The 12983-nt window shown below is 41.5% G+C and overlaps 1 protein-coding gene across 2 annotated transcripts in view; it reads right to left on the reverse strand.

Annotated features, from left to right (window-relative positions):
- PCNX2 (pecanex 2) overlaps window positions 1-12983 on the reverse strand; it is a 222877-nt gene that overhangs the window by 93005 nt on the left and 116889 nt on the right. For both annotated transcript variants that reach the window (XM_043543302.1, XM_043543301.1), the window contains exon 21: window positions 9231-9408. In XM_043543302.1, the coding sequence (XP_043399237.1) occupies window positions 9231-9408 (178 nt within the window). The remainder of the gene's footprint in view (window positions 1-9230; window positions 9409-12983) is intronic.

Below are 12983 nucleotides of genomic sequence, written 5' to 3' on the forward strand. Positions count from 1 at the left end.
CACGGGAGATGTGGGGGTGAAACAGAAGAAATATCAAACAGGAAAAATGTATCCATAAGTGAACTCAGCAGGAGTAAGACTACTTAGGCAAATGAATGCAGTGTTAATGAAGGCAAATTTAACAAGCTCTGGTTCTTTGATTACTCTGTCTTATGCATAAAGACAAATTCTGAACCCTCAGAGAATTTGTCTATCAGAAAATATAAGATTAGTTCATATTTTAGTCTTGCTAATTAGTTCATCCACACACACAAATTAAGAGACCATTAGACTGCCTGTCAATAGCATACTAAAGATAGGAAAAGCTAAGATATGACCCTATTGATTAGAGATTTAATGTCATTGGGTCAGAAGATTCCCACCAGGATCTATATGCAAGATGGTGTGTATGAGGATGTGCGTACTGTTTCTTTAAGACTACCAGGAAGCTAGACAGCTTTACAAAAATACTATTTTTTACTAGGCCCAAAAGTAAACAGGCCAAGAAAAGTTAAAAGGCATCTTTTCTCATTTTGGCATTCCAAATGAAATAGTAACTGACAATGAGCCAGTTTGCCAGATCTGAATTTTAAGCTTCTGGCATACAGTATGATTTCAAGCTGCTTTCATTGTTGCCAGCTCCCACACTCACAAGGGAATGGACAGCAGTACAGGTTGTGAAGAGAATCCTCCAGCCAAAGCATCCATTGTTGCTTTGCTGAGCTTATAGGGCAACTTTCTACATTAGTCACTGGATTGAGCCCAGCTCAGCTGCTTATGAGTTAAGAGATCAGAACAGAACAGATTTGGAGACAAATCTTCATCCTATAGCAAGTGGCCTTGCTTAGAAGTATCGGAAGCTTAGATACCCTAATTCTAAGAGGTCACAGGCTTTTTAGTTATCAGAATTCAGCCTGAAGCCTAACCAAGCATGATCCAGGAGATACACTAAGATCCTATATGGTAGATACTGATCAAGATACTCCGTATAGAAGAAATAAGCAGCACCTTAGCTTCCAAAGCCAGTTGAATTCTGTGATTCTAGTAGCAATAGTACTATTACAATAGCTTTAAAGGAGATAAACCTGTTGAGAAGAGCCATAAACCTTTTAAACAGGAGTCTGTCTCTTTTGGGATTTGATAATCCAGGTGAATTAACTGTACCAAATGTTCCTCAAGGCCAGAAAGTGGCCAAATTGGTACAAGAGGTGAAGCTGGTTAGAGCACCTGAATCTGTAATTTGTTTTAAAATACTAACTCTTTTTAAAAGATTGCTTATATAGAAAAAAGGGAGAAGGCAGCACAGATGTGCATATAGTTGTCTTAAATCTGCAGCTGGAAGCCAGGCAGGAGAGAGAGAGGCTGGGAAGGTTCTAAGAAGCAGCTCTTCAGTGAAAGAGAGAGAGAGAGAGAGAGAGAGGCTTGATAATACTGTTTTCTTTATTCTAGTTAAGTTTCTGCTTCAGCATTAGAAGAAAGCAATTTTTTAAAATTCTCTACGCACTGTCACATGGGGAGGGATGCCCCTTTACCTCTCCTCTTCCTAGGGCTCTACAGAGGGATCTCTACTGGGTCCAAGATCTGCAAATAAGGAAGGGAAGGAGAAGACAGGTCAATGGTAAGTGCAGTGTCCTCCAGCAGCCCCACAGTGAGTGCTCAGAAGAGTTAATGTACCATACTAGAAGCTCTACTGATCACATCCCATAGAGCAGGCTACTAATTTGCCCGGATATGATTTATATATATAACCAAACCACTGCATACAGTATGTACACTAAGGGCCAAATTATGGCTTCCTGGTACAGGTGGTAAATAATGAAAAGGACAGGTCATTGATTCAGAGAGATCTGGATCAATTGGTAAAATGGAAGCAAGCAAACAATATGTCTTTTAATATGGCTAAATGTCAACGTATACGTATGTATAATATGGCTAAATGTCAAAGTATATAGAGGAACAAAGAAAGCAGATGGTCCTTATACAACGGGGGACTCTATCCTGGGAAGCAGTGACTCTGAAAAGGATTTGGGGGTCGTGGTGGATAATCAGTTGAACATGAGCTCCCAATGTGACACCGTGGCCAAAAGAGCTAATGCAATCCTGGAATGCTGTGACTGAATGCACTCCTGTAGTCCCAGCCTATGCACCACTGTACTAATCTTTGTACAAAATATGCCCTGTGATATTATTTGAAAACTAATAACTTGCTGGTCAATAATATCACGGTAAAATGTGTGTAGCAACATTATATGTTATTAATTTCCCCTGACTGATATTGATGACACACATTCAAACCCACATAGCCCAGATTAGGTAGGACCGGTCAGGTCAAGCAGGTCCTAAACAAAGAAATGTGTGTTTACCTAATTTATATAAGTTGTAAACAGGGTCCTCAGACAGCGAGAGGGGGAAGACAGGAGACAAGGAAATCTGCATTTCAGCAAACAGAAGTGAGAAGAAACAGCATGCATTCTCTGTCACCACCAGACACCATGTCACCTTATTGATTGCTTGAATAACTTTAACTAGCTGTTACCCTGAGGAAAATACATTTCAAAAGGTAACTGAACTACAAAAGTGAGGGGCAAAAACACCCCAAGTTCTCTCTCTCCCTATCCATCTCTCTCTCTTTCACCTAAGAAGATAAACCAAACAGTCTTTGGGAGCAGATCCTGACCTGAAACTTGGTCAGCCCTGTTGCTGGAAGCATGTGGTAAGAACTTCACCTTGAACCAAGTCAAGTTTGTTAAGTTTAGAAAGGTTTTATCTTTACTGCTCTTGTAACCATCTCTGACTCGATGCCTTATACTTAGGGCCCTACCAAACTCACGGTCCATTTTGGTCAATTTCACAGTCATAGGATTTTAAAAATGATAAATTTCATATATTTAAATCTGAAATTTCACAGTGTTGTAACTATAGGGGTCCTGATCCAAAAGAGAGTTGTGGGAGGTGTGTGTGTGTGGGGGGGGGGGGTTGCAAGGTTATTGAAGGGGGCAGGGGTCTTGGTATTGCCACCCTTACTTCTGCGCCGCTGATGCTGGTAGCGCTGCCTTCAGAGCTGGGTGGCCGGAGAGTGGCAGCTGCTGGCCGGGATCTCAGCTCTGAACACCACTGCCAACAGCAGCACAAAACTAAGGGTGGCATGATATGATATTGCTACCCTTACTTCTGTGCTGCTGCTGGTTGGGTGCTGTCTTCAGAGCTGGGCGCCTGGCCAACAGCCACTGCTCTCCGGCCACCTAGCTCTGAGGGCAGTGCAGAAGTAAAGGTAGCAATACCATGACTCCCTTACAATAACCTTGCAACCCCCCACAATCCTCTTTTGGGTCAGGACCTTCTGTTTGAGAAACGCTGGTTTCCCCCGTGAAATCGGTATAGTATACGGTAAAAGTACACAAAAGATCAGATTTCACGGGGAGACCAGATTTCACTGTCTGTGATGCATTTTTCAGTCGTGAATTTGGTAGGGCCCTATTTATACTTGAACTCACTTAAAACTCTCTTTATCATTAAATAAAACTCTCTTTATCGTTATTTGTTTTATTCTTTAATTAAAACTAATCCAGTGTGTGAACTGTTTGGGTAACTTCATTTAAGACAGCAGACTGTTGTATGTTGATCCCCTTAGAGGGGCAATGGATCTAATACAGAGGTTCTCAAACTGGGGGTCGGGACCCCTCAGGGGGTCGCGAGCTGCCAGCCTCCACCCTAAACCCTGCTTTGCATCCAGCATTTATAATGGTGTTAAATATATAAAAAAGTGTTTTTAATTTATAAGGGGGGGTCGCACTCAGAGGTTTGCTATGTGAAAGGGTAACCGGTACAAAAGTTTGAGAACTACTGATCTAATAGATCTGAACTCCAGGAGAGGGCTAGACAGTGCAGAACACAGGGGGTGTTTTGGGGACAGGGAGGGAATCCAAGACTGGGAGTGTGTTGGGGTCATCCTGCAAATAGTTGCCAAGGCTGCTGGAAGGCAGAATGTGGTGGTGTTTGCAGACAGGCTGTTAAGGTCAGAATTTCTGGACAAGGGCTGTGGCCATACACAGACACTGATGGAGTGACCTGCATGCTGTTTGGCTGTTTGTGAGTGGCACATGTGGGAACTACAGCAGCAAAGCATTGAGAGGCACCCCAAGTTGCAGAGTAAGGGTGACATAGCCCCTCACTGGACTGGATTGCACCCTGGAATGTCACAGATGCATAAACAGGGTAATCTTGAGAAGGAGTAGAGAGGTTATTTTACCTCTATATTTGGCACCGGTGTGACCGTTGCTGCTGGCACTGTGACCTTGTGTTCAGTTCTGGTACCCACAATTCAGGAAGGATGTTGATAAATTGGAGAGGGTTCAGAGAAAAGCCACAAGAATGATTACAAGATTAGAAACCATGCCTTAAAGTGATAGATTTAAAGAGCTCAATCTATTTAGCTTAATAAAGAAAAGGTTAAGAGGGGTGACTTCATCATAGTTTATAAGTACCTACATGGCAAACAAATATTTAATAATGGGCTCTTCAATCTAGCAGAGAAAGATATAACATGATCCAATGGCTGGAAATTAAAGCTACACAAATTCAGACTGGAAATAAGGCGTAAAATTTTAATGGTGAAAGTAATTAACCATTGGAATAATTAACCCAGAAGCATAGCAGATTCCCCCCTCACTGACAATTTTTAAACCAAGATTGGATGTTTTTCTAGAAGATATGCTCTAGGAATTATTTTGGAGAACTTCTACGTCCTGTATTATACAGGAAGTGATCCTAGATCAGTGGTGGGCAAACTGCGATCCGCAGGTTGCCCACCACTGTCCTAGATTATCACAGTGGTCCTTTCTGGCCTTGGAATCTACTAATCTAGGTGCACAGAATGAAGAGTGGAGGGGACCCCAGTATTCTTGTACCAATGCAGCCATACTAAAAGTGTTCACCCTCTGAGCTCCAGGGTGGGTGCTAGGGCTGACTTCAGCATTCGGGACTCCAGAAGAGGTTTGCACAGGCACTTGTACAGATTGTGGTCCCACTTGCCACACAGCAGTTTACTGGTGCACAACTGCACTGGGGGGAGCACAAGCTACACTTTAACAAACAGTAAGGGTGCTGGGTAAGCATTTCCATTCCCATCATCCCTTGTGGCATTATACCTGTACTTGGCTTATGGCCTTGGTTGCTTGGCCTCATGGGTTCATCACACTACCAAATTTATCCCTTTCTTCCTCGGTTTTTTCAGCCAAAATTTGCAGCTTCCTCTTGTACCAACTCCCATAGCTGAATGGCTGTCAAAGGGAGCTGTACTGAGTGAATTCCATTTGTGATGTGTTTGTGGGAAGAGGTGGGGGGTAAACTATGTGTATTATCCACATTCTGATTTTCTCTGGCTTAACTTAGTTAAGCGATTGATTGATGGATGTCACAGAGATGGAAGAACCGACCTTCCTCTCTAATATCCACAAATAGTTCATCTCTCACCTTCCTCCCAGAAACTGAATAATCTTCCAATTTTCATCTGATTATGGAAAAATCAATGCTGATCCCTCTAACATGCTGAGAAGTTGAAGGTGAAACACATTCAATTTTTGTTCCCATTTCATCTTTGCCTTATCACTGAAGAGTATTTTCTCAGCTCTTTGTAACTATTTCTTTTCAGATAATATGAGCACCCCATAAGCTGTCAGATGGATACTCAGGATGCCTTCTAAGAAGCCCTGGGAGAAGTCGTGGCTCATTTGAAGTGATTTCATAAATTTGTAAATTTTAAGGCTAGAAGGGACCATCATGATCATCTAGTCTGACCTTTTGCATAGGACAGACCAAAGAACCTCATCGAGTAACTTTTACATCAAGCCCATAACTTTTCTTTGATAGCAGATCTTTTAAAAAGACAACCTATCTTGATTTAAAGACTTGCAATGGGTGCATTTGGATATGTCTGAGGAGGACAGTTTGTGAGCAGCTAATGTAGGTTCACAGTATAAAAAAGGCTGAGAACCCCCTATCCTAGTTCAATGAAAGCTTCAGTCATTTATTAAAAATAAATAAGCTGCTCTAAACATTACCTTGTTCCTTTTCCATGGCAATTTGAAACCCAACATGGTGTACTCATTTTGTGTATTTCTAACCCGTTTTAATATTAAACTTTTAAATTCTACAACTTTATACACAATTTAGATGAGAGTAAATGCCTTCAAAAGAGTAGTAAATTAGTCATGTGACATTAATAAGTCAAATAGAATTACAAAGAACTGAAAAATTCATGTTGATTAAAAAGAACACCCCCAAAAAACCCCAAACCAAGAGTCAGGTTCACTAAATTCTCATGTTATCTGCATCACCTCAAGTGGCATGGTTATTTGCAAATGTGGATAAAATCTGTGAGCAGTCATTTTTGTTGCAATGCCTGATTTGCTCAGTGAGCAGTCATATTGATTTGAATTCTCTGATTTGAATGGATTACATTACTAGCATCATGATGGGGGGAAGAGGGAAGAAACACAATCACTAGGAGATTCAGAGATAATCTATCTGACATTACTAGTGGAGCTTGTTCAACAGAAGCCTGCCTAAGGAACAACTAACAAAATTGCGAATGTCTGTCAAGTTTAAATGTAATTTCCTGCAGCGTCTGGCAGAAGAGAAATTGATCAGTGCTCCCTGCAGCATCACTTAGAGGGCATGCATGCTCTCTTGTACAGTAACTCTGCTCAAACAATCGTTTTGATGATAATTTAAGACATAATGCTTAGAGTTCCATTATCAGACAGTGGAAACCTCACACCTACAATGAGTAAGTGGATCTGAACTGCCATTTTATGAGTTAGTTCTGCACAGGCAAAGGTGGTGGTAATGAGAACTTGTTTTCTATTTTTTTTTTTAAATAGTTGTGAACATTGAGATTACTGAACTGTGCATTGATTGAAGCTGTCAGCTTCTCTTGTTGCTGAAGCTGTACAGACCACAAAACTTTCAAGAACAGAGCTGGGATACAGTCTGTTTAAAGCTGACTGTGTGGAGAAATTCCTACACCATCTTTATATGTTATCTTTAGCCCAAAGTAATGAGATTCTATAAGAAAGGTCCATACAATTTTTAGAACTAATAAAAGTTCATAGTTTAATTAGCATTAAAAATATGTGCTTAATTAATACCATCCTTAATCCTATTTTTCAGAGTTGTTTTAATGACCATTGTGTAACTATGCATGTGGTTTTCTAATATAAATAATTCAGCCATTTTATTTTAATTTTTTAAAATATCACAAAGCCAGGTTCACCTGCTGAACTAATGACCTGGGAAATTTCAGGTTTACTGAGATTTGGAAAAGCCAGAAGACCTATGATATAGTTCAGTGGTGTAACTAGGCATTTTAGCGCTCAGGGGAGCAAGCATATTTGCGCCCCCTACCATTTCCCATCATTTTTACACACCCCCTTGGCTTTGCACCCTGGGCGGCTGCCCTGCTTGCCCTGCCCTGGTTATGACCCTGCTTAGCTAGACTCTTAATCATGTCTAGAATACATAACTTCAGCCCAATACCGTAGACTTTACCATATCAAGCCTCCCATAAAAACACACAGTGTGATAGGCTACATTTAATTTACCGTGCACCTTTGATTATCTCACTCTTACTCTCTTCACTAATCCATCTCCTCCAAGGCTAACATTCCAAATCTCACAACAGCTTCAAACAGTCAACATTTAAAAACAAACAGCAAAAAACCTCCACATCACCCACAGCCACAAATATGCAGCTTTCAACAGAAAATTGTGACATGGCGATTTTCAGAAGTAACTACTGATTCTGAGTGCCCAACCTGAGATATCTTAGAGGGGCCTGCTTTTCAGAGGGCAGCACTTACTGCACCAGCCAAGCCATCATCTGCAACTCTGGATCCGCCTTGCTCTTTTTAGCTAGTGAAAAAGTTAAGAGCACCTAGGATTAACCAAGATCAACAACAATCTCCTTTGAGAAGAGAAACCTACCACCTCCCCTAGAGCACACCATAATCCAGCTAGTACTTAAAAATGTCACTCAACACAACCAACCTCTCCAATTACCACACAGAAACCCAGCTCTCACTTCTGAGTAAGCTAATTGAGAAGTTCAACAAAGGCCCTCCAACTCCATCTATTCTAGATAGTGTCAATATCCTGGACTTTTCCCAGTAAACCTTCAGATTAGGACATGGAATAGAGACAGCACTGGCTGCAGCGATGGCTGGCATCCATACTTATAATGTTGGATCTCTGTGCCACACTTGTTAAAGTTAACCATGGTATCATGCCTTTCCCCTCTCAGAGATGTGGCAGTTTAGCTGGATCACACTGAGGATACGTCTACACTAGGGTAAAGCAAAAAAATATTCTCACCAGTGCTACTACTAGGCCCAGTTGTATCAGGACTCATATACCATAGTGATAGGTGACTGCATTTAAAAAAAAAAAAAAAAGTAGATAATCATTATTAGCACTGGTGGGAGCCCTAGTGTAGACAAAATTCAAGCAATTTCTGGTATTTTAGCACCATGTCAATTTAACCTACTTTTGATTTGAGAGGCGCTGCACAGGTCATGAATTAGGGTACAATCTGGAATTATGAAAAGAGTTTTAAGACTGTATGTATAACTCAGAGAAAAAAAGAGAGAGGAAATATGATAAGAGTCCATGACACTTCAGAATTAATACTGTAAAAGTAAAGAAGAAGCTTGAGTTTAAGGTTAAGCACTGTATAACAAGGATAATGGCCTGAAACTAAGGTAGGAAAAATTTAAGTCAGACATTAGGAAAACATTTCTTATAATAAGGATGATTAGATATTGGACTAATTTCCCAAAGGAAATTGTTGAGTCAAACACCAGAGGCTTTCAAAGGAAGACTATATAAAAACACTCATGCAATTAATACAAAGGCAACCCTGCACTAATGGCTCAAAAAGGCCTCTTTCAAGTCATTTATGACTCTATTCTTAAAAAATCTAAATTGTGAACTTCTGTAGCATCATGCGAACAAAGAAGTAAATATGAAGTTTCATACAGAAACAGAAAATACATTTAACTTAAAAACTATTGATTTTATCCACCACTGAGATTTTTCTTCTGTGATACCAATGGCCTGCTTCTGTTAAAATGATATTATAACAATTATATTTAAAAAAGATATTCTAGCCATTTATAAATGCAGTGACATTGGAAAGATAATTCAAACTATGAAAACATTTTATATCAAGAAAACAATGGTGTTTGTAAACTTGCCTTGTGAAACACAATGGACATCATGAAAAAATCCAGCAAGAAATTCTCTGAGATATCTCTGTAGTCAAATTGGAAAAAGATTACAGTAAAGCTCAAAGTAACAAATTGATGAACCGGATTACAGAATGAGGATCGGAGCAGCTTCATCCCAGCAATTGTTATCAGGAAAATATCACAGCTGTGGGAGTGAGGGAAAAGAAAACCTAATCAAGTTAACATAACAAAAACAATTAGACTATAACTAATGAACATGAATAACCATATCAGACCTACTCTTGATTGATAGGTCTAGCTACACACATACAGTTAATTTATTTTTATATTAATACTAGTTTTTGTTTTAATAATCGTGTTCATTTAATCCATCTGCAACAGCACAGTTTTACATTGCTAGCATTACATATCTCTAGAGTACTTACAGAGCTGTAACACAGGAACAATTATGTATTATAAGAGTAGCATCCCTTATTGTAGTAAGTACCTTATAACATAATAAAAATATAATTAAATAAAATCCCTAAAATAAATTTTCAACTTGTGACTTAAGTCTGGTACTATTAATTTATAACACTACAATTTATACAGCTTTATATTAGAAAGCAGCTTGTTACCAACTACAGGCAATGAGTCTGAATCACCACCATGTTACCCAATTTTAGGCTGGTGCAGTGATGAATCAAACCCAGTATTTGTAAAATGCTGAAAATAATCCTCCATGTCAATTACAAAACAACAGAATACTTGCAAAAGCATGTGGCAATTGACAGCTCAGAAAGTTCTAAATGGACTGGTGCGTTTTTGTCATTTTAAGGCTCACAGTTTGTGCAATTCCAAGTTTATTTTATTTTTTGTGGCATTTATTCACTGCATTCTTAATGCAGATACAACTTGATTTGAGTTCAAGCCACTCAAAAAGATCACCTCGTCATCACTGCCTGAATGAAATGCCAAAAGACCTCATTTCTTACCCTGTCAGAAATTCTTTCAATTTTATTTGGATTTCTGAATGCAAAACTAGGGATTACAATAAAGTGTTTTTGACCGTCTTAGAACATCCCCTAGTGGGTTGAGAACATTTTTCAGATTTGATGTTCATCAAGAACAACAAAATTCTTGGCGGCAGTGAGGAAGATTTTAACGGGGAGAGCCATAAAATCACAGAGCAACATAAGCAACTGAAAGACCCTTTTCCTGATCAGGTCGATATTTATGCCCATCTAATATCCACAAAATTTCAGTCAGAAAGGAGCTTTATGATCATATAATCTCTTGCTAGAGGATAAGGGAACATTGCTTTCTGGTAATTCTGTCTCTTTAAAGATATTGCCACACAGGATTCTTTTTTGGGGGGCGGTGGGGATTTTCTTACACTCCCAGTGGAAGCATGGTACAACTGCCCTAGCTCAGAGTGACCTCTTTTTGTTGTTGTTGTTTAACCTTTTGAGGCAGTGACAGTAGCAGGCAACATGGTAAGCTGCCCCAGACTGTCCAATATGCACCACCAACCACCACTCCCTTTGGTTCTGAAACATTCAGTCAGTTTCTGACAGTGCCGGAAGCAAGGGCTCCAACCCCTGCCCATCATCTCTCCCCCACCCCCTACACACACACCAATTCCATTTTTTAAATACACACACACACACACATACAGCAATTCCATTTTTTAAATTAAAAAAACAGATGCAATTAGAAAAGTCAAATACATCCAGCCAGATAGGAACAACAAGATGAAATTGCAAAAACACATTGCCTCAAAAAACATCCCTCCAAATTCTGAGGGGAGGTGGACAAGTGAATGAGAATCTTGCAAGATGATGTCTTAAAAGTAGAATTACAGGCATGGAAAGTAACTTCCCCTTCTTTAAGCTACCATATACACGACATTCTTCTTCCTGGAGAGTATGTAGACATGAACGGAGAGATAATACAGCCCTTTGTAATAAGAGGTCTAAAGAAACAAAGACTCCAGGGCTACCCTGCCTTAGCAGGAGATGATAGCCCTGCTGGTTGCTTTGCTGAGACTCTTTCAAGCCCTTTTGCCTAGCAACCAGGTTTTGGTGCAGTTAAGGAGGTGTTGTTAACACCGAGCATGTCCAAACCCAAACAGATATTTGGTGCTGGGGTTGGCTCCTGCCCCCCAGAGGGCTTGTCTACACCGGCAAGTTTTGTCACCAAAAACTGCCTTTTGGCGACAAAGCAGCAATAGCATACACACTGCAATGTGACTTTTTTAGAAAAAAAAAACCGCCCAGTTTTGGTGACAAAAAAACTTCCACACCTGCGAGAGACTTTTGTCTTTTCCCTTCCCTTTATTGTCGACAGACAGCCCGTGTAGACACCACAGCTTTTTTTTCTGATTTTATCGGCCTCCAGAAAGTGCCCCACAAGCCCCATGCTGCTGCTCTGGTCAGCAATTGAAACTGCGCTGCTCTGCAGCCAACCCGCCTCCTCCCCCTTGCAAGTCCCGGGAATTCTAAATCTCATTTCCTGCTTGCTGGCTTCCCAGATGAGCTTCCCAGGTGGCTTCCCAGGTGAGCAAGGCTGGCCATCGCACCACACGTGCTCCCGCTTGGACCACCGCTGAGTTACTGGATCTGATCAGTTTATGGGGAGAGGCGTCTGTTCAGTCGCAGCTGCGAGCGACCCCTAGGAATTGGGACACATATGGGCAAATTTCTCGAGGCTTGTGTGAAAAGGGCTGTGATCGGGACGCGCAGCAGTGCAGAGTGAAGACAAAAGGAGCTGAGGCAGGCGTACCATAAGGCGCGGGTGGCAAACCATCGCTCCGGTGCTGCATCTAAGACCTGCCGCTTCTGAAAGGAGTGGAATGCTATCCTCGGTGGTGACCCCACCTCCATCGCTGATAGCCCTGTGGATACTTCAGAGGCAGCAGAAAGAGGGGGTAACCCGGAGGCTGAAATTCTGGATGAAGAAGTCAAGCTAGAGGAGGATGTGGAGGTCCCAGCAGGATCACCCGGTGGGGCAGGTAGCCAGGAACTTTTCTCCACTCCAGAAGTGCTCAACAAGGAACAGGAAGCAGATAAGATACCACGTAAGTTGCTGTGGCTTGTGTATGGAATCGAAAAGTGGGAGGGAAGTAGTGTTTTGTCCAGTGAGCTGGACATTGCCCTGTGTAGCTAATCTGCATGGCCAAGCAGGGTGTCAATGGACATCGAGACCTGAAGGGAATCCTCCAGAGAGAGGCTCTGGAAAGTTTCCAAGAGGTACTTGTTAATCCTCTGCCGCAGATTCCAAGGGATTGCAGCCTTGTTAGTTCCCCCCTTGTAGGAAACTGTAACATGCCATCTAGCAATCCCTGGAGCTGGGACCAAAGCGGCACATAGCTGAGCTGCATATAGACCGGGGTGAGAGCCGCAAGCATGCAGTAGTTGTGCCCTGGTTTCCCTGGTTACCTGCAGCAGCGAGACGTTAGGCAGCCAACCTGCTGGCTGACATCTCGCTGCTGCAGGTAACCAGGGAAACCAGGGCACAACTACTGCAGGCTTGCGTGAAAACGTGTGTGATAATTTTAGAATGAGTTCCCTGAAAAGCTCCCCTGCAAGCTGAGACCTTTTTGTCCGTAAGCACAACCGCCTTCCCCCCACTCCCGACACTCACCATGATTGGGGTGCTGGCAGAGCTGTGTGCCTACCGAGAGTCTCAGAGAGAAAGTGATTTCTACTAGCAAAAGGCCCTTGTTACTGAAATGTTTCAATCATTTGCTGGAATGTAACAATCCCTCTTCTGTTCAGC

Source organism: Chelonia mydas, chromosome 3 (assembly GCF_015237465.2).
Source record: "Chelonia mydas isolate rCheMyd1 chromosome 3, rCheMyd1.pri.v2, whole genome shotgun sequence".
In the NCBI taxonomy this organism is placed as follows: Eukaryota; Metazoa; Chordata; order Testudines; family Cheloniidae; genus Chelonia; species Chelonia mydas.